Source organism: Panthera leo, chromosome B1 (genome assembly GCF_018350215.1).
Source record: "Panthera leo isolate Ple1 chromosome B1, P.leo_Ple1_pat1.1, whole genome shotgun sequence".
NCBI lineage: Eukaryota > Metazoa > Chordata > Mammalia > Carnivora > Felidae > Panthera > Panthera leo.
In genome coordinates, this window is record NC_056682.1 from 119,140,139 (window position 1) to 119,163,077 (window position 22,939).

The 22,939-nt window shown below is 40.7% G+C and overlaps 1 protein-coding gene and 1 pseudogene across 1 annotated transcript in view; one reads left to right on the top strand and one right to left on the bottom strand.

Moving 5' to 3' along the window:
- Positions 1-22,939, top strand: part of MANBA (mannosidase beta) — a 113,318-nt gene that overhangs the window by 9,113 nt on the left and 81,266 nt on the right. The window contains exons 2-5 of the mRNA XM_042935813.1: positions 8,140-8,234; positions 12,152-12,257; positions 13,087-13,257; positions 20,325-20,448. Of these exons, the coding sequence (XP_042791747.1) occupies positions 8,140-8,234; positions 12,152-12,257; positions 13,087-13,257; positions 20,325-20,448 (496 nt within the window). The remainder of the gene's footprint in view (positions 1-8,139; positions 8,235-12,151; positions 12,258-13,086; positions 13,258-20,324; positions 20,449-22,939) is intronic.
- Positions 4,324-5,359, bottom strand: LOC122218003 (annotated as a pseudogene).

Sequence of the window (22,939 nt, forward strand, 5' to 3'; positions counted from 1 at the left end):
CCTCTACCTATTTCTAATAAAAGCACCAACATTTTCTCAGTAAATGAAGCCTGGAATTTTGGTGCCATTTTTGTTTCTTCTCACATATGTTGCAACTTGTGCAACTTGTAGGTCCAGCCTACAACAACATCTTATAACCATTCTGGCCAAGTCATTTGTACTGTTATCAACCTCGCTTATTGTTTTCTTTTTAAAAAAGAGATCAACTGATTTTAGAAACAGATAAAGGAAATACAATTGATCCTTGAACAACGTGGGTTTGAATTTACACATGAATTTTTTTCAGTAAATACAGCACAATACTATAAATGTGTTTTCCTTATGATTTTCTTAACAACATTTTCTTTTCTCTAGCGTAGTTTATTGTAAGAATACAGTATATAATCCATATAACATACACAATATGTTAATTATGTTATTGGTAAAGTTTCTGGTCAATAGTAGACTATTAGTAGTTAAGTTTTTGGGGAGCCAAAAGTTAATCAGATTTTTGACCATGCAGGGTTTAGGAGCACTTATTGTTAACTGTACCCCTGAGGGTTAACTGTAATGATAAAAAAAATTTGAAGGTAGGGGGCACCTGGGTGGCTAAGTCGGTTAAGTGTCTGACTCTTGATTTCAGCTCAGGTCATGATCTCATGGTCATGAAATCAAGCCTGGGATCAGGCTCTGGGCTGGGCATGGAGCCTGCATTAGATTCAGTCTCTCTCTCTCTCTCTCTCTCTCTCTCTCTCTCTCTCTCTCCCCCTCTTCCCCCTCCCCTGCTTGTGTGCATGATCTCTTTCTCAAAAAAAAAAAAAAAAAGAAAGAAAAAAAATTACAGGTGGGAAACATAATCAAAGCAAGTATCCTTCCGTCCCTGTCTCCTAGTTTTCTAGTTCCCTTCTACAGAAACAACTACAGTTAACCAGATTCTTGTGTATATTCATGTATCTTATGATATATGTCTATATACATATAGAGTTATCTGTATTTCTTCATAAAGGATAGCATTCTATGTATGTTGTTTGGTACTGACTTTTTTCTTTCACTTGACATCTCATAGAAGTCATTTCAGATCCGTACATATAACAGTAATGACAGCTATCATTTGTTGAATGCTTGCTATGAGTAATGAATGGTTCTGAGCACCTTCCACATGTTACCTCTTGCAATGTTCATCCTGTTCCTGGGAGGTACTATTATTATCTCTGTTCTAGAACTGAGAAAACAGAAGTATAGGGGTGTTGTATGAGCTTCACAAGCTCCCAGAGGTATTCGGGCCAAGCTAGGGCTTGAACTCATGTGAACAAGATTGCTCCCCACTGCTGCTCTTACCTGTCAGCTCCATCCACACCCCTAGCTTCGTCTCAGAGGCAAGAACTATGGCTGCGCAGCTGTTCAACTGCCCACCCTTGCTCCTGAGCAAGTGTGATTTCCAACTCCTCTGACCCTCATGTCAGTCAAGAATCTCTCTCCAGGCATTTATGCTAATCTTTCATGAGTGCTACCCTGCACTGTGGAGTGGGCTAAGCAAATCATTTAGTTTCTCCTTTTAAATTCCCCTTTTAATCCTCTTTGGTCAGGATATAAGGAGTTTCCTTAACTCACAACCCCTTTTTACCTAGAGTTGTGTTAGTTGTGAAGCAGTATTTACTAGTTTAAGGATTTTAAGCAAAAATAACATTAAGGCCAATCAAAATATTTTGACTTATGAGGGTGCTTAGATGGCTCAGTCGGTTAAGCGTCCGACTCTTGATTTCAGCTCAGGTCATGATCCCAGGGTCGTGAGTTGGAGCCCCACGTTGGGCTTTATGCTGATAGCACGCGGAGCCTGCTTGGAAGTCTCTCCTCTCTCTCTCTGCCCCTCTCCTTGCTCGCATGTGTACTTTCTTGCTCTCAAAATAAATCAATTTAAAAACATGTTTTGACTTATGGATTTGGGATCTCTTGTATATGTGAAGCTGCTGAAGTAAGAATCATAGCTGAGCTCATTTTGACAATGGATAAACAAGTTTGGAGAGTGCAGCTTCTTCTGAATGGAACACATCAATATCCCTATGTGGGTTAGGGTAGATCAGCTTCCTATGAAAGTCTGTCTTCTTTTTCTTTTTATTATATGGTATCTAGTACATGGAAAGTTTTATGCACATGTGCATTTGTGAGTTTTAAAGCCTATGATTAAATGAAGACCCATGCACCTGCCATCCAGTTTATGAACCTGCACATTGCCAACACTGTTGCAGTTACCTTGCCTCTCCCAATCCTATCACTTGCCTTCCCCTAAGGTAACCGCTATTCTGAGTTATTACTTTCTTGCTTTTTACAAATTAAGGTTTTATATATCTGTGTATCTTTTTTAAAAGTTTATTTATTTTGAGAGAGAGACAGCACGAGTGGGGGAGGGGCAGAGAGAGGGAGAGAGAGAGAATCCCAAGCAGGCTCCGCACTGACAATGCAGAGCCCAACGTGGGGCTCAAACTCACGAAACTGTGAGATCATGACCTGAGCTGAAACCAAGAGTCAGATGCTTAGCCGACTGAACCACCCAGGCACTTCCAAATATCTGTGTATCTTAATATATTGGTTACTTTTGCTTATTTTTAAATGAATGTTTTCTTAAACTTTATTTATTTTTTTTGCCTAAGTGTCCAAGAATATATCTGTGTGTGAAATAGTTGCGAAGACTTCCTTTTCTGTATTTAACTCCATTTGAAGTAATTATGTCTGGGATGGAATCAGGCATTGGATTGAAGCAGAACTGGGGAGTGGAAATGCTATACCTGGTTAAGGAATTTATGTATCTCTAAATGGATGTAATAGATGAAGTTCAGAAGCTTACAGAGAAAATGGGACTGATAATGTTGTTTGCATGGCGTGGGGCCACATAGTCTGTTGATGTACAGCAGGTATGGTAAATGACAATGATAAATAACCAGCCCTACATAGCATGTTTATCCCCTGGTTCCCACTTGGTAGTAGCACTGACTTTGTAACTGTTGATGACGTTTGTGACATTAATGGCAGTATCAGGGAATGATTGAGTGTGTGGACTCTGGAGCCAGATGTCCTGGGTCTGAATCAGTGCTGCACCACTTCATAGCCATTTGACTTTGAGCTTTGGACTCTTTGTCAGTAAAGGGGAATGAAGATAATACCTGCCCCATTGGGTCATGGGCAATAGGGTAGCTATCAGCTATTGTTGCTGTGATCATCTGGTATAAAAGTGTACGTGTATTTGGCATGAAGCATTGTAGAATAGTTGAAAAAATGTTAGACTGCCTTGATTTAGTTCCTGGATGTACTGCTTAGTTGGGGGACCTCAGGAGTGGAATCTTTTGGAACTTTCGTTTCTTTCTCTATAAATGTACTGCATGTGTTGGTTATGAAGACAAAAGCATGTGAGTGGCTATCTCGGTTAACAAATGATACTTCTGTTGTTTTGTAGGGTTCGTGGGTTTGCCTAACAACTCAGTGACTTACGTGGTTTCTTAGTCATCAGGTGTAACACTGAACTGCTGTTAGCTTTGTTTTATTTAATTTTTGTTTGTTTTCAGGTTTCAACTTTTTAAAGTTTATTTATTTATTTATTTATTTATTTATTTATTTATTTATTTATAATGAGAGAGAAAGAAAGAGAGTGAGCATGAGCGGGGGGGGTGGTGGGCAGAGAGAGAGAGGGAGAGAGAGAGAGCAGGCTCTGCTCTGTCAGCGAGAAGCCCCATGTGGGGCTAGAACTAACGAACCGTGAGATTATGACCTAAGCCGAAACCAAGAGTTGGGCGCTTAACTGACTGAGCCACCCAGGCACCCCCAGGTTTCAACTTTTTAATAAGTTCTGTGAAGGATATCCTGAATGCTGGATAAGACACAACAGAGTATTTTTTTTCTTCCAGTATTAAAAAAAAAGTGACATTCACAAATGTCATTTAAAGAAAGTTTTATGTAGTTAAGGTGATGACCTTGAATTAAAAAACACCTCTAATCATGTTCTTGATTTCTTGTAGTTGCATTTGGAAATTGCTTCCTGGTCATGATAAACATTGTGTACAGGCTCTTAAAATGTCTCTAAGTGTACATTATTATTATTTTTTTTTTATTTTTTTTTTAAGGTTTTATTTATTTTTGAGACAGAGAGAGACAGAGCATGAACGGGGGAGGGGCAGAGAGACAGGGAGACAGAGAATCGGAAGCAGGCTCCAGGCTCCGAGCCATCAGCCCAGAGCCCGACGCGGGGCTCGAACTCACGGACTGCGAGATCGTGACCTGAGCCGAAGTCGGAAGCCCAACCGACTGAGCCACCCAGGAGCCCCTATTATTTTTTTTTAAAAGCACTCTGGCCAAACTTTTTTTTTTTTTTTTTTAACCAGAATCAGTAATCCTGAGAGCCCAAACTAAAAACGTGGTAAAAGGAAAATACCCAAACTCAATAAATGTCCTAGGATTTGTCTTTAAGTGGGAGAAGATTTTTATAAAACACATGAAGCTTTCTAAAAGGTCTTTAACAAGCTACCTTGGGAGCTCAGTTTAAAAATAGAAGTTGATGCACTAACACAGATGTTTCAGTGCAGCTCCAAAAATCTTTATAAGTACAGCCATTTGGAAGGATGATCCTGGATCAGAAGTTTTATTCCTTGTGTAGCTACCACATTAGATGCACATGCCTGAACTTGGAGGTCAAAATTGTCTCTGTCGTTTCCTCCTGAGTAGCGGTCATAACCACCCGGCTTCTACCACCAGTCTCTGGGCCTTCCACATCCATATCCATATCCTCCAGGCTGCTGTCATATCTGCCACTCCCATAGCTCTGGTCCCTACCACCTCTAGAGTAGCTGCGACCACGCCCGTGGGCCCCAAAGGCACCGCCTCCAGTTCCCCTGGCTAACTTGCCCAGGTGATCCACACAGATCTGGTGACCATCCAGAGACTCTCCATTCATGGCTCCCATGGCATCTGAGGCATGCTTTGGACTGGTGAAGGTGGTAAAACCAAAACCCCAGAATCGCTGAATCTCACGGCCCTTGACAATGACCCCCTCAGAAATAGGACCAAACCTACTGAAGTGGTCTTCCAGAGTCTGCTCATCAGAGTTGAAGTTGAGCCCTCCCACAAAAAGCGTCCCTTGTTCAGAAGACATGGCAATGAGTTCAAGTACTGCAAATTAAGCGAAAGGACCAGAAGAACAGCTACCATCGAGGAGCTTATGAACGAAGGGAGTCAAACCATTCTAGAATCAAATTAAGTTGGTTGCTTAGCATTTGGAATAATGATTAGAAAGATAATATAAGCTTCTGCAACCTTTATTTTAGGGAGGTTAAAATATTTTCCCTTGGTAAGAGGAACTTTTGTTAGTAGACTTTATTTTTTGGAGCAATTTTAGGTTCACAGCAAAATTGAAAGAAAAATACAGACGGCTCCCATATATCACCCCCACCCCACATGCACAGCCCTCCCATTATCAACACCCCCCTGCCCCCGCCACCAGAGTGGTACATTTGTTATCATCAGTGAATCTATACTGACAAATCATTATCACCCAAAGTCTATAGTTTCCATTAGAATCCACTCTTGGTATTATATATTCTATGGATTTTGACAAATGTATAATGATATGTATTCACTATTATAGTATCATTTAGAGAAGTTTCACTGCCTTCAAAATCCTCTGTGCTCTGCCTATTCACCCCTTTCTCCCTTAATCCCTGGCAACCACTGATCTTTTTACTGTCACCATAGTTTTACCTTCTCCAGAACACCATGTATTTGGAATCATGTAGTATGTAGCCTTTTCAGATTGGCTTCTTTCAAGTAAAAGAAAAATTTTAACCTCTAAATTCTGTTTGTCTAGGGGTGCCTGGGTGGCTCAGTCGGTTGAGCGTCTGACTCTTGTTTTTGGCTCAGGTCATGATCTCACAGTTTATGGGATGAGCCCTGTGTCGTCAGCATAGACACTGTTTGTGATTCTCTTTCTCCCTCTCTTTCTGCTCCTACCCTGCTTGCGCACGTGTGTGCTCATTCTCTCTCTCTCTCTCAAAAAGCAAAATAAACATTTAAACTCTGTCTAGAAAAAATATATCTCAGCAGCTTGCCCTCTCGAACTCAATAGGCAGTTTCCTTCAAGGGGCTGGGAGACAGGAAGGGGAATTGTGCCCTGCAAACCAGATCATCAGCCGGCTCCAAGGCTTAGCAGGCTGACATGTTGCAACCACATTCACCTTCACACCTTCCTTCTCATGATATTTTTAACTGTATTGGACTAAGTCCACAGTGTAGAGTTATAAATAAGGCTGGGTGGAGACACATGGACAAGCTAATGATTAGGTACCTCTTCAAACCTGTGTCCTTAAATATTTATTCCATGCTTATTCATTGGAGAGGCTGAGTGGTGTGTGTGTGTGGGAAGACAGAAAAGGAAGCAAGTTGGCTGGGCCTGGCACAGCCCATTTAGCAGGATAAAACTCGCTGTTAATCAGTCCTTAAAAATCAGCTTGGCGATATCAGTTGTTACTAAATCTCATCAACTACACCCTCCCCTGGTAGCTTATTAAAACATTTCTTCCAGTCAGGAGCAATTTCTGACTTGATATACACCCCACCATCTTGATATACACCCCACCGTTTCATAGTATGTCTTACAGATTTGTGCTCCGAGCAAGTGCCCAACCGACTATTGCTAACCCAATGTGGTCATTGGTGGGAGTTAGGCAAAATTGGCTTTTCTTTCTCCATCTGGAGTTGCAGTGCAACTTGGCCCTGTCCCAGTTGGAGAAGACCGCACTGTTTCCATCTAGGTGGCTGTGATGTTGTTCACAGAAAGATGACTGAAAAGCTTCACTTACCACTTTCTTTTCTGCCTCCTCGTCTGGGAGATAAAGGGTGGAAAATGAGTAGGAGAAGAAAGACCTAAGTATTACAAAAGGAAGGACCTGGGGCTGGACGCTCAGCCAGAACAGTATCTCTGAACACCCGGCAGGCCAGTCGCCTAGGGCAGAGAAATTGGCAACCATTTTCAGTAAAAGCCTGGACACTATTTTAGGCCTTATGGGTCAAATGGCCTCAGTCACACCTACTCAACTCGGCAATTTAAAAAAAAATTTAAATGTTTATTTATTTTTAATGTTTATTTGTTTTTGAGAGAGAGAGAGAGGCAGAGCGTGAGCAGGGGAGGGGCAGAGAGAGAGAGAGAGAGAGAGAGAGACAGAATCCGAAGCAGGCTCCAGGCTCTGAGCTGTCTGCACAGAGCCCAACGTGGGGCTCGAACTCACGAACCATGAGATCATGACCTGAGCCAAAGTTGGACGCTCAACCGACTGAGCCACCCAGGTGCCCCTCAACTCTATTATAGCATGAAAGCTGCCATATATGATTTGTAAAGGAATGGGCATGGTTGTGCTCCAATGAAACTTCATTTATTGACACATGTCCATTCTTAGCTCCCTGGCCAGACGAAATCAGGCAGTGAGCTGCATTTGACCCATGGGTTGTAGTTTGCTGACCTTGTCTAGGAAAATATAGGCAACCTGAAGTTGGTCAGTGTGACAGTGTCTGTGCTGCCTGCGTATTCTCTGCAGAGATCCTTTTTGTGCTCACTTGGTAAAGCTCAGTGGAAAATAACTTTGGAAATGCTAGGTGAATCCAAGGAGTGGGAATTTTGCCGAGGTTTGGGTAGTACAGGAGAAGCATTCCCCCTGGAGGCCAGCTGGGATAGTGGCAGAAATGAGCACGGCGAGGATGACAGGACTATGGGAGACTGAGGGCCTCACTGGGAATTGCTGACTTTCATTCTCTGCTAATACCTCGGAGGTTCTGTGTTTGGTTTTAACAAAGGCAGCCAGTCTTAATCTCCACACATGTACTTATTGATAATGAAACTATATGATTTCTATCTCTAAGAACTTTCATTGAGGCATTTTGTTGGCATTTTTAAAAAACATTTTTTGGTATATTTTAGTTATGTGAATGTTGTTAACTTTGTTGGAAGGGTAATAGTCTCTTAAATGGATGGAGCTTTTAACCTTGAGGATGAGATGTGCCTGCAAATGCATACTCCTAGGCCCAGGATTCATTAATTTTTAGGTGGCAAATAGCTATTGTTAATAATTTATTTCATGTTTATTTATTTTTGCATATTTAATCATCTGCCATGATTTTGATCACCAGGATCCTTACTACAGATTTAATGACCTTAAGTACAGATGGATCTCCTTGGATAACTGGACCTATAGCAAGAAATTTCAAATCCCCTTTAACATTAGGTATGTATGTGTGTGTGTCTATATGTACATCTGTATTTATTTAGTTATTGGTATTGAGCTTTCCTTCTTTCTGTCTCTGGAATAATCTTTTGTTTGTTTAGGCTGCATGTAAGAGAATTGTCAGACTAAAGCCTTGTCCTATAAAAGTGAATATATAATTTATGTTTTGATTTGTATATAATGGTGCCACTGATCATTCGTCATGAAATTATGTCTTGTTCAGTGGTTTTAATGGAGTCACCTACACCTAGTGAGTTCTCTTATTTGCATTTCCTTCTATGTGTACCCTCCCCTCCCTATAATCAATAGAATGTGTATATTTACAATCTGTCAAGTAGGATCAGAGATCCATCATTTATTCCATGTGGGGTTAACCAGCCATCAAGGCCGTGGCATTGGCCTTATATTATGTTGTGAAGCCACGAGGAAAAACAGTATAATTTCAGTAATGTTTCACGTAGCAGAATGTAACCCGGTTATATCTACCACCATTATTGCTAAATAAAAAAAAAAATCCTCTGTCCCTTTTGTATGACTTTTTTTGGGTAATTATTTAACAGCCTGCTAAAAGAGAAATAAAACCAGAATATGGTGCTCAACATCAACATTGCTGTGCTCCATGTTCGCGTTTGCAGATAATACTTAAAATATCTCTGTTAAGGGTCCTCTTTCATTTGAATTCAGCATTTCCAAAGTGTAAGCAATTGACTGTCCCACTTAAAGCTTCCTTTATATTCTAACAGTCTCATTGCTTCTCTTAATGTAACAACCCTTTTCTGATCCTCTATGCCTGAGGTGTTTTTGGCTTATAATATCTTTTCTGCATCTCTGTATTCAATCTTCTTCTGCGTTCTGTTAATTTCTGCCTATCATTTCTCTCTTTAAGTTTATTTATTTATTTTGAGAGAGACAGAGACAGTGTGAGCAGGGCAGGCGCACAGAGAGAGAGAGAGAGAGAGAGAGAGCCCCAAGCAGGCTCTGCACTGCAACACAGAGCCTGCTGTTGGACTTAAACCCATGACACCCTGACATCATGACCTGAGCCGAAACCAAGAGTCAGACGCTTAACTGACTGAGCCACCCAGGGACCCCATCTTTTAAAAAAATTTTTATTTTAGAGAGAGAAAGAATGAGCAGGGGAGAGGCACAGAGAGAGAATTTTAAGCAGGATCCATGCTCAGCTTAGACCCTGACTTGGGACTCGATCCCACAACCCTGGCTGGAATCATGACCTGAGCTGAAATCGAAGTCAGATGCTCACCCGACTGAGCCACCCAGGTGTCCCTCATTTTTCTTGATTCAGCCCCTTTCTCCTCATTTCCAGTTACCATGTTTGCCTAGGCCTTTGTTAGTAAGTGCCTGCAGTTAGGCCAAAGCTGCATAACTAAATTTCTTGCTTTGTCTTTTTATTCTTCACTCTTTTTTTAAAAAAAAAATTTTTTTTTAACGTTTTATTTATTTTTGAGACAGGGAGAGACAGAGCATGAACAGGGGAGAGTCAGAGAGAGGGAGACACAGAATCTGAAAATGGCTCCAGGCTCCGAGCTGTCAGCACAGAGCCTGACGCGGGGCTCGAACTCACGGACCGTGAGATCATGACCTGAGGTGAAGTCGGCCGCTTAACCGACTGAGCCACCCAGGCGCCCCTATTCTTCACTCTTGTATATAGAAACATTAGACTCATCTTCCCCAAATATTGGTTTTGCCCATGACATTCTTGCTCAAGAACGACAGTGTCTTCCTTTTAATTGGTAAAGCCAGTTTAATCTTATTTGCTTGTGTGTGAAAATACTGCTTAATGTTGCCTATTCCTGTTCCACTTCCTGTGCTCTGCTGCCCTCTTGCCCTGCTGACTTGACCAGATTTCTCCCTTTAGCGCTCTAGCACAAGTCCTGCACCTGCACCTACTATGTTATCTTAATGTTGATGTCGTTTGCACTTCCTTGTTTGGAGTTTGCTCTTCCTCCAGGGTCTACCTTTTACCTAGACATTTTCTACTCATTAAAAAAAAAAAAAAAAGGAACAACTTTATTGAGACCTAATTCACACACTATACATTCACCCTTTTAAAGGATACAATTCAGGGGTGCCTGGGTGGCTCAGTCAGTTAGGTGTCTGACTTAAGCTCAGGTCAGGATCTCATGGTTCATGAGTTTGAGCCCTGTGTCGGACTCTTGCTGACAACTCAGAGCCTGGAGCCTGCCTTGAATTCTGTATCTTTCCCTCTCTCGCACTTGTGCTGTCTCTTTCTCTCAAAAATAAATAAACCTTTAAAAAAAGCTTACAATTCAGTAGCTTTTAGTATATTCAAAGAGTTGTGCCACCATCGATCGATCACTATAATCAGTTTTAGAATTTCCCTCACTTCAAAGAGAAAGCCATACCCATTACCAGTCATTCCCCGTTCCCAACGTCCCCACCCCCTCATCCCTATCCCAGCACTAGGCAGCCACCAATTTATTTGCTGTGGATTTATCTCTTCTGGAAATCTCATATAAATGGAATTATACAATATGTGGACCTTTGTGACTTCCTTCTTTCACTTAGCATAATGTTTTCAAAGTTCATCCATGTCGTCACATTCACCGGTACTTTATTTCTTTTTATTGCTAAATAATATTTTATTGCACGGTTATACTACATTTATCCTATTCTTCTTTAAGTTCTTCTTTCTTTCTTGAAGTCTTTCCTTGTGACATAAGCTCCGATAGCACATATAGTCTGTCCAACAAGACTGTACTATAAACCAGAAGAGATGGAAAATTTTCTCTTTTTTTTCCTGTGTTTTTGGCTTGAATGGCAACTAGACTGCAGATTCCTTAAATTCAGAGAGTGTTTTAGTTCCCTGTAAAGCTTAGCAGAGTGCTGAGCCCATAATAGGTATTCATAGATACTTGTTAGTTGGTTAATGTTTTCTCTTAGTGTCAGTAAATGTAATGGTTTGTGAAAAAAAATTTTTTTAATGCTGATTTTTGACAGAGGGAGAGCGTGGGGAGGGGCAGAGAGAGAGGGAGACAGAATCCCAAGCAGGCTCTGTGTTGTCAGCACAGAGCCCGATGGGGGGCTCGAATTCATGGACTGCGAGATCATGACCTGAGCAGAAATCAAGAGTTGGACACTTAACCGACTGAGCCACTCAGATGCTCCTGTGAAAATGTCTTATGTCTACTATTTAACTTGATTCTCATAAGTACTTTGTGAAGCCCTAAAAAAAGTCAATGCATTCGGAAATTATAAGCTATGCTCATGACTTTATAAGGCAATTGAAACATTATGGAGAAAGATAAACCAGAGCACTCAACAGAAAAATGTATTAAACCAATACTTATGAAAATTTCATTGAAAATTGAATTTTAAGAATGTGTATTTTCAGGGGTGTCTGGATGGCTCAGTGGGTTGAACATCCAACTTTGGCTCAGGTCATGATCTCATGGTTTGTGAGTTCGAGCCCTGCCTTGGGCTCTGTGCTGACAGCGCAGAGCCAGGAGCTTACTTCAGATTCTGTGTGTGTGTGTCTCTCTCTGCCTCTCCTCTGCTCTGTCTCTCTCAAAAATAAACATTAAAAATTTTTTAAAAAGGAATGTTTATTTTCTGTGAAATATTTATACCTTTAGTTTTAACTAATAAAAAAGATTTATCAGGGCACCTGGGTGGCTCAGTCGGTTGGTTAAGCATCCGACTTTGGCTCAGGTTATGATCTTGCGGTTCGTGAGTTCGAACTCCGTGTCAGGCTCTGTGCTAACAGCTCAGAGCTTGGAGCCTGCTTTGGATTCTGTGTTTCCCTCTCTCTCTGTCCCACCCCTGCTCATGTTCTCTCTCTTTCTCAAAAACAAATAAACATTAAAAAAATTAAAAAAAAAGATTTATCTAAGCTAATGTTTTACACATCTTGTTTAAAATTTTTTCTCTTTTTTTAGCAAATGGCAAAAAGTAAACCTGATTTTTGAGGGTGTTGATACAGTTGCAAAAATCCTGCTAAATAGTGTTCCTATTGGGAAAACAGACAACATGTTCAAAAGATATGTAAGTATACAGTGACATCAAGTTAAAAGAAACCTCCCTGTATGTGTTTGTGTGTTAATTGTTGTGAGTAGAGAAAGGTAAGTGCATAATTAATTGCCCGTGCAGGTAGGTACAAGCTCTTTGAAGCACTGGGTAAATTACCTTCACACTTGCCACATTGTAGAATGATGAAAACACCACAGACCCTATAGAGTTGTGAAGATTTAATAAGCTAATTATATAAAATGATTGGCACAGTTTGGTTCTTGGCACGTGAGAAGTGTTCAACAAATGCTGTTCCCTTCTCTGTTATTTGGTGATCCAGAGTTTCATGAGAATTGACAATTGACAAACTATTAAAAAAGAAAATGCTCCATCCTGTCTGGAATGCTTACATTAAGGTATCATGTTCTCATCTCCCTGCAAGGGTCAACTTTTCAAAACAAAAATAACTTATGACTTAGAAATACATGCTGTTCATACCAGAGAGTCAGGTTGTCCTGAAGCATCTAGGAAATCCTTGGCAGTTCAAGGCCATATGTAAATAGCCAGAGCAGACATTCCAGGGCTAAAGATATTTTCTGCTTGCTCTCTTTGCCTAAGACCATCATCTGTCAGTAAAAATAGAAGGAGAAACCTAGAAATCTACTTTTGGGTAGGAGAATGTGCTCAGTTGTAACCGTAAGCAGGCAACTAAGTTACACTGTTTCAGTGAAGTGCTTTCTTCTGCAAAAAAGGCTAACCCTAAAGATTTCAATTATTTTATGCATCTTTCATACATTTTTGCATATCTATATCTAAAATTTTACACACGGGCCTACTTCCACATCTGTTCTTTCCTTTAATGCAGAGCTTTGATATTACCACTGTGGTTAGAAATGTGAACTCCCTTGAGCTGCGTTTCCAGTCCCCAGTGTTGTATGCGGCGCAGCGGAGCAAAGCTCACACTAGCTACTGGGTGCCTCCAGACTGCCCTCCGCCTGTGCAGAAGGGCCAATGCCACGTCAACTTCATTCGAAAGGTAACAGTCTTGCCAATGGAGGGGGCTTTAGCCTTGATGATGGGAGGTGCCGGTGTGGAAAATGCTTGTTTGAAGACCCCCGTCGTATTTCAGAATTTGGGCATCTCTTTCCTGTCTGCTTCATGGGATTGAAAACTTGAAATCAGAACCAGAAGGTTTATGAATTTTTGTGGAGAATCTTTGCCTTCCTAGGTTTCCATCCTGAAGCATGCTTCAGAACTTAGGTAACAACAGAAAAAGAAGAAAAATAGGTGACTGATACTGTAAGTGCACAAAGTATTTTTTAACATTTAGGTTTATCAAACTTTTCACCAGAATGTGAGGTTCATATGTATTAGTGACTCTTGTTACTGGGAAGCCTTCTGCAAATATTAATATATTTGCTGATGTATTCCACATTTTAGTGCTAGGTTCTCATATAATCTAACAAAAATGACAAAATCCACAAGGTGATTATTTATTTATTTTTTGAGTTTCATCTGACTTTAAATGACTTGAGTTTATTCCAATATGTAGTTGGATTTTCTATGTGGCATTTAGTTTTTGTTTTTTTGTTCTTTACAGTTTATTTATTTATTTTGAGAGAGACAGAGACAGTGCAAGTGGAGGAGGGGCAGAGAGAGGGAAAGAGAGAATCCCAAGCGCAGAGCCCGATTCAAGGCTCGAACTCATGAACTGTGAGACCATGACCTGAGCCGAAACCAAGAGTCAGACACTTAACCAACTGAGCCACCCGGGCGTCCCTGTGGCATTTAGTTTTTAATTTTATTTTTATTTAAGAAATTTTTAATTGTGGTAAAATACGCACAACACACAGCTTGCCATCTTAGCCATTTTTAAGTGTGTAGTTCACTAGTATTAAGTATATTCACTTTGCTGTGAAACCAATCTCAAGAATTGTTTCATGTGGCAAAACTGAAAGCCTATACCCCTTAAAAACAGCTCCTTATTTTCCCCTCCAGCCAGCCCCTGGAAACCACCATTCTTTCTGTTTCTGTGAGTTTCACTCCTATCTAAGAGGAATCATACTGTCCTATTCGTCACACAGATCCTATTTGGCTTGTTATGCCTGGCTTATTTCACTTAGTGTGACGTTCTCCATGTTGTAGCATGTGTCTGAATTTCCCTCCTTTTTAAGCCTGAATAATATTCCATTCTATGGAATGGGTCACTGGAGCCTCTGGTGCCCCAGTGCCCGCGGGTCTCTTTGAGACCCTGCTTTCAGTTCTTTTGCATATATCCCAAGAAGTGGGATACTGGAGTATATGGTAATTCTATTTTTAACTTCTTCAGAAATTGGCATGTAGTTTTAACAACAAATATAATCCTTGGTTTCATTGTGAAGATACAAACTGTATTTTTCCAGTACTTGTTGGCAAAAACCTCAGTTGATAAATTCTGATTATTTACATTAGGTGGCTCTCTTCAGAATGGATGGATTAATCATTAGGTTGTGTTTCCGTAATATAAGTACTAAGGTCAAAATTATACCCCCTCTTGTTTAACTCAACCTAGCTAAAGTTGTGTCAGTACCTTTTTTTTATTTTTTATTTTTATTTATTTATTTTTAAAATTTACATCCAAGTTAGTTAGCATATAATGCAGTAATGTTTTCAGGAGTAGATTCCAGTGATTCATCCCCTATGTATAACACCCAGTACTCATCCCAACAAGTGTCCCCCTTAATGCCCCTTACCCATTTAGCCCATCCCCCCCCACAACCCCTCTAGCAACCCTCAGTTTGTTCTCTGTATTTAAGAGTCTCTTATGTTTTGTCCCCCTCCCTGTTTTTATATTATTTTTGCTTTCCTTCCTTTATGTTCATCTGTTTTGTATCTTAAATTCTCATTTGAATGAAGTCATATGATTTTTGTCTTTCTCTGACTGACTAATTTCACTTAGCATAATACCCTCCAGTTCCAGCCACTTAGTTGCAAATGGCAAGATTTCATTCTTTTTGATTGCCGAGTAATACTCCATTGTATATATATACCACATCTTCTTTACCCATTCATCCATCGATGGACATTTGGGCTCTTTCCATACGTGGCTATTGTTGATAGTGCTGCTATAAACATTGGGGCGCATGTGCCCCTTTGAAAGAGCACACCTGTATCCCGTCTTTAAGGACACTTTTAAATTTCAGTTCTGACCTCTATATGGTCTTTCTTTAATCACTTCAAATATTTGGTAGCAATTTGCTTGACTGTTTTAGGTGTAGTATCAGTCTCTTAATATAAGCATTTGCTCCTGTTACTATAAAGGAATCATCTGTAACTGAACACTCAGGTATTCAATGGAATACTATGTACTTATACTTCTGTTTATAATTCATCTCTTGTTTCTGGTCTTCGGCGTCAAATGGCACAATGGTTTGAATACTAAAGTTTGCACTTTTTCTCTCTCCTTTTCTATCTCTTATCTTGTATCAGAATGAGGACTTCCTGAATCCTAATTTACTTTTCATGTCTTCAATAAAATGATATATATGTTATGCATATATCCATGTAGTATTTTTCCTCTGCCCCCCATTCAATCTGTGGCATTTAAAACACAGTTTCAGGTTATCCTGATAGAACAAAGCCCTCGTCACTTAAATCAAGAATCAGACCCATGACTCTGCCCTCACAGTGTGTGGAGCACTAACCCTGGGGCAGACTTGCCAGAAGAGTGAATTGTGTCTTATTGTTTCTGGCTATACCGACATGGTCCAGTGGGAAGAGGCCTGAATTGGGAGAGCAAGGCAGGAATCTTAGATCTGATTTCTGGATTTATGACCCATAAAGATCTTAGGGAAGTCCATCGTTTGTGAATGGAGCTAATCCCTTCTCTTCTTGACTGTGTCGGTAAGAGCATATAGTGAAATAATAATGTGAATGCACTTTGCATACTGTAGAGTGCTATACATCTATTCAAAATGTAGAGTGGGAGGGGGCTCCTGGGTGGCTCAGTATATTAAGCATCTAATTCTTTATTTCAGCTCAGGTTATGATCTTGCAGTTGTGAGATCCAGCCCCATGTCAGGCTCTTCACTGACAGCACAGAGCCTGCTTGGGATTCTCTCTCTCTCTCTCTTTCTCTCTCTCTCTCTCTCTCTCTGTCTCTCTCTCTCCCTCTCTCTCTCTGCCCCTCCCCTGTTCAAGAGCATGCTCTCTCTCTCTTTTTCTCTGTCTCTCTCTCAAAGTAAATAAACATTAAAAAAACAAAATGTAGGGTGGTGTTATTACTTACTTTGGAGACTGACTTCTATAATTATAGACTTCTAAGTGTGTAACTGATTATATGCAGTTAGTGGAGTAGAGATATCAGCACAAACCCCCTCTTGTCTCTGCTTCCTTCTCTGTCCTGCCTGGATGGTGGGACCTCTCACTTCAGCTACTCTCTTAGCTATATTCTCCACCATCCTCCTTGTTTTCCACCTACATCTCTGGACATTCCTTCTAGGTTGCTTTATCCAGATCAACCTCCCCCTCTTGGAAGTTATATTATTCATGCTTCTTTCTGTTATAGGCACTTTCCTTCTCTCATTTTATACCCTGTCTAGACTATCTCATTTAGCTTCACTTCTTCAATAACCAGTCGAATTTCTAATGACTTCTAATATTGTATCTTCAGTCCAGACTTCTCTTCAATTCCAGACCTTATACTGGATTGCCTATCTGGCATCTTCACCTGCCTGATTCCCGGGGACCTAAAGATTCAGGATGTCCAACACTGTGCTTGGATCTAAACCCTTCTCCCAGGGCTCCCTGTCTGGCTGAATGGAATGCCATCCAGAACAGTTGCTAAAGCCAGAAACCTAAGAGTTATTTTTGGTAACTCCCTCTCTCTCTTTTCCCTCCTCCAACACACCACTGAGTCATTTTGACCATGTGGACATTATGACTTTAATAGTTCCTAAATCTTCCCATGCTGTATTTCTACTACCATGCTTGAGTTCAATCTATAATAATTTCTTGCATGAAATATTGCCCTGACCACCTAACTGGTATCCTGCAACCTCATTTGCCTTCCTCCAATTAATTTTCTACAGAACAGCCAGAATGTTCTTTTCAGACAAAAATCATTACAGCACTCCCTTCTTAAAACTCTTCAACAGCTTCTCATTGCCTTTAGGCTAAAGTAATGGGTCTTAGTTCTGTCTGGCTCATGCCCACTTCTCCAGTTTTCTCTCTGTCTCTTCCCATCATTCCCTCTTCATCTCCTGCAATGTACCATAGTTTCTTGCACCTCAAGGCTTTTGTACATGCTGTTCCTTCTGAAAAGGATGCTTTTACTTCCTTCTCCCTTAAACACACTGGACAAATGGTACTTATCCTTCAGATCACCATGTAAAAGTCACTATTATTCAGGGAAACTTGTTCTGACACCCCCACCCCCGCCATTATACTGTCCCCTGTCGACGTCTTTTGCATTTGTGATTGTTTATTCAATACCTGAGTTTCCTGCTATACTGTGAGCACTGTAAACAGAAGGACTGTCTGTTTTGTGTACTGATGTACTTCCAGCCTGAAACAAAGAAGGCAGTTCACAAACATTTTTTGAATAAGTGAAAACTTTTATTTGGAGAAGTTGTATGAATAGGAGTGATTTGTAGCCCTTGGTGGAGAAAATAGTCTGCCTTATAAGATGTTGAATATTTTTGCCCTCCTTATTCCTGTCTCTAAGAAAGGAATTGTGTACCTGAATGAACTTATAAACTCTTCAGTAAATAACCCCAAGATGATTTTCATTCCAAACATGAGAATCTGATACAAATGTGGATGCTATGAAGTAGTTTTAATTCTTTCTTTGTCTCTGTAGTGGAAACTAATTTATCTCTCTCTTAGATAAATACAGATCTTATGAAATAATACTTTTTTTTTTTGAGAGAGAGAGGGCGCAAGCCAGGGGGAGAGTGGCAGAGGGGGAGAGAGACAGAGACAGAGACAGAGACAGAGAGAGAATCTAAAGAGGCTCAGTGCTGAGCATGGGGCTTGATCCCACTACTTTCAGATCATGACCTGAGCTGAAATCAAGAGTCAGAGTTGGATGTTCAACTGAATGAGCCACCCAGGCGCCCCAGCAAATAATACTTTAAATGAGAACAGTTTGCCAATTCCTCGGGCTCTGTTCTGCAAATGTTCCATTCAGAAAAATCTCAGTACTCCCTCTTCCTCTGGTGCTTATTCCTTTTTATTTATTATTATTATTTTTAAATTTTTTACACTTTTTATGTTAAATATAATTTATTGTCAAATTGGTTTCCATACAACACCCAGTGCTCATCCCAACAGGTGTGCTTATTCCTTTTTAAAAGCTGAGCTCATAACCTCACATATTTGATTATCTTTATTTTTAAATGTTTCCTCATTTTTTATAGTTATTGCATTTAAATAGAATATTCTTTATGGTATTAAATTTAAATACAATGCTAGGTTCAGAGATATTTTGGAGAAGTTTAAAGAGTGACTAATTGTGTTGCTTCAGTATCATATGCTTTTGAAGAATAAATGTACATAATCAGATTTTATGTTCTTAAAACATTTCTGCCAAATTTAACTATGTTGCATAGGTTCCTATATGAGTTATTGTATTAGTTACCTACTGGTGTATAACAAATTATGCCCAAACTTACCAGCTTGAAATAACATTTTTTTTTTAATTTTTTTTTTCAACGTTTTTTATTTATTTTTGGGACAGAGAGAGACAGAGCATGAACGGGGGAGGGGCAGAGAGAGAGAGGGAGACACAGAACCGAAACAGGCTCCGAGCCATTAGCCCAGAGCCTGACGCGGGGCTCGAACTCACGGACCGCGAGATCGTGACCTGGCTGAAGTCGGACGCTTAACCGACTGCGCCACCCAGGCGCCCCTGAAATAACATTTTTTATCATAGTTTCTATCAGTCAGAAATCTGAAAGTGACTTAGCTGGGTGCCTCTGGTTCAAGGCCAGTCATGAGGTTACAGTCAAGCCAAGAAAGGACCAGGGCTGTGGTGATCTCATGGCTCTACTAGGTCTGAAGTGTCTGTGCCTAAGTTCACACATGTGGTCATCAGTAGGCCTCAGATTGGCTTCTAAACTCGCCATGTGGGCGTCTCCACTGAGCAGCCTCACAACATGGCAGCTGGCTTCCCTCATGGCTAGGAGAGAGCAACAGTGAGCACCCAAAACAGAAACTGCAGTTTTTTTTATAACATGGTTTTGGAAACGATGTCACCTCTGCTGTATTCTCTTGGTTGGAAGTGATTCACTAGGTCTAATCCATACTCGAGGAGAGGGGATTGCATAGGGCATGAATACCAGGAGGGAATCATTGTAGGCCATTAAAAAAAATTTTTTTTAACGTTTATTCATTTTTGAGAGACAGAGAGAGACAGAGTGTGAGGGCGGGGAGGGCCAGAGAGAGAGACACACACAGAATCCGAAGTGGGCTCCAGGCCCTGAGCTGTCAGCACAGAGCCTGATGCGGGGCTCAAACTCACAAATTGTGAGACCATGACCTGAGCCGAAGTTGGACGCTTAACTGACTGCGCCACCGAGCACCCCAATTGTAGGCCATTTTAGATGCTCCATATGGGACACACACATGTACACAGAGTATGGACTTAATTGTATGTCTCCCCTGAGTTTTTATGTTGAAGTCCTAATCTTCAGTGGCTGAAAATCTACCTTGTTTGGAGATAAGGTCTTTAAAGAGGTGATGAAGTTAAAGTGAGACCTTTAGGGTGGGAGATAGTCTAGTATGAATGATGTCCTTGTAAGAAGAGGAAATGCATGTGTGTGTGTGTGTGCATGGAAAAAGACTGTGGAAACACAGTGAGAAGGTGACCGGCCCTCTGTAAGCCCAGGAGAGAGGCTTCAGAGGAAACCAAAGCTTCCCCCACTTTGATGTTGGATTTGCCAGGCTCTAGAACGGTGGAAGAGTAAATTTCTGTTGTTGAAGCCACTGGTCTGTAGTATTTTGTTATGGCCACCCTAGCAAACTAATATGCATGCATATAATATTTTAAAAGAAAAAGCTTTTCACAGTTGTTTAAATGTCATGGTAATTGGAATGCATCTTTTCCCCCCCTGGAAATTACAGGAGCAGAGTTCCTTTAGTTGGGACTGGGGGCCGTCCTTCCCTACCCAGGGCATCTGGAAAGATGTCAGAATCGAAGCCTATAATATTTGTCATCTGAACTTCTTCACATTTTCCCCTATCTACGGTAAGCTAAGAGATGTGCTTTCTTGTTTGTCTTTTTTGAGCCTCCTTTATGTTATAAGAATTGGGTTTATAATCTGAAGATATAGATATACTTTCCAGAAATTCATTTAAAAAGAATTGGGGGGCACATTAAATTTCTATGTGTGAAAAATATACACAGACTGTTATTTGTCATGAAAATTTACAGTATAAAGCAGGAAGGAGGTAGATAGATACTTTTAAACATATTTTGAAAAGAAGATGAGAGAAAGCCAGAGTAGCTCTGGGTTTTTCTGAGCTAAGTGTTCCTTCTTTTTTTTTTTTTTTTTTTTAATTTTTTTTTTCAACATTTTTTATTTATTTTTGGGACAGAGAGAGACAGAGCATGAACGGGGGAGGGGCAGAGAGAGAGGGAGACACAGAATCGGAAACAGGCTCCAGGCTCCGAGCCATCAGCCCAGAGCCTGACGCGGGGCTCGAACTCACGGACCGCGAGATCGTGACCTGGCTGAAGTCGGACGCTTAACCGACTGCGCCACCCAGGCGCCCCAGTGTTCCTTCTAAAAGGCCTGCTGTTTTGTGCTCCTCCCTGCGGCCTCTGTCCCCGCTTTGAGAACTTCACTGTGCTGAGGTCTTGATTTGCTTTGATCACTGTGCGTTTTCTCCTCTGAAGGCCATGCCACACTAGCCTTGTTAAGAGTTGAAAATAAACCGGTATGCACACAGAGCATACAGAAAATTTTGTAAGATAAAGAATACTACTTTCTCAGCCAAAGGAATGATTCCCAAGACGGGAGCACTGAATAAACTGTCAGAAATTTCACTGAGGTCCACGAATCCATGAAAAGCCGGTCAGATATTTTTGTTGAAGTGTTTGCCCAGCACTGTGTTTGTTTGTTTGTTTAGAAAGGAACTAGAGTTAGTATACTAGTGCCTGCACATTGGTGGAGATAAGGGAGGGAAGATATGAACAGTTACACCAAACAAGACTGTGTAATAACCTTGTGGGGTGGGACGCTGGTAGTTCAGAAGATCAAAGATCAGTGAGGATTTGAGAAGTCAGGGAAATCGGTGAAGGGGGAACTTGAGTGATACCTTGCGAGGCTCGGTCCAGTTACGTGCAGGCCTAACTGGATGGAATCAGCAAGCAAGAATGTGGCGGTGTGTCCGTGTAAGAGTCCTGGTGACCTGACATTGCTGTTCCATCCAGCCAAATCAGTCTTGTAAAGGCGGAAGACAAAAAAAAAAAAGCAAATCAGAGATGGTTGATAATTGAGGTTGTTAGGTGCTGCTGGCATTTTTAAATGTTAAAAAGGCATGAAAAGCGGGGCGCCTGGGTGGCTCAGTTGGTTGAGCGTCTGACTTCAGCCCAGGTCACGATCTCGCGGTCCGTGAGTTCGAGCCCCGCGTCGGGCTCTGGGCTGACAGCTCAGAGCCTGGAGCCTGTTTCGGATTCTGTGTCTCCCTCTCTCTGACCCTCCCCCGTTCATGCTCTGTCTCTCTCTGTCCCAAAAGTAAATAAACGTTAAAAAAAAAAATTTGAAAAAAAGGCAAGAAAAGATGCAGTTTAAATTGCGTGTGCAAATGTGGCTGCCCACAGCTCTCTAGTTTAGTGCTTCTAAAGTGTTCAGAGGTATGACTTGAACTGAGTTCTGCTACTAAAATCAAAGGATGGTTCATTCTTCCCCATCCCCACCAATATTTTTTTCTCAGGTATATAATAAAATCCAGTGTGAGGAGAGGTCTGATTTCGCAAGAAGTTATTTATTTCATTGTTTTGAAGCTTAATCGGTGTTTTGGGTGGTTTGCAAGAAGTGCTATGAATACTAAATACCCTGATATCTGAAAACATTTGAATAACACTGCTCTAGTTTAATTTAAAATTTTGAATATGAAGCTAAACATTTCTTCCTGAGTATGAGTCATTAGAGTTCAGTTTATTAGTCACTAGCGACTGGGTGAATTTCATCTGGATTAAATCAACTTAAATGAGGTTTAAAATTTAATTTAGATTCAGTGTAATCAATTCCCCGTGTCAACTACATTTTTCCTATTTTGTGACTGCAGTATATTTTATACTTAACATATAGAAAAATGTTTCCTGTTCATAGGATATGCCCTGTGCATATCAAGCAGTAATTCTTATATTTCTGATTAATTTTATAGACTTCAATTTGGTTATTTGATGTAATAAAGACAACTGAAGCATAAACACGTAAAAGTGAGGTGAAGAACTTCCTTTAGGAATTTTTTCCAGAATTTTTTTTTTTCAATTTTTCTTTGAAAGACAGCAATCATCCCTGAAATCAATAGATATTTAAAAGTTGAAAAATAATGGGACGCCTGGGTGGCTCTGTTGGTTAAGTGTCTGACTTTGGCTCAGGTCATGATTTCATGGTTCGTTTGTGAGTTTGAACCCCATATGGGGCTCTCTACTGTCAGTGCAGAGCCTGCCTGGGATCCTCTGTCCTCTCTCTGCCCTCCCGCCCCCCCCCCCCCAATCATGCACACAC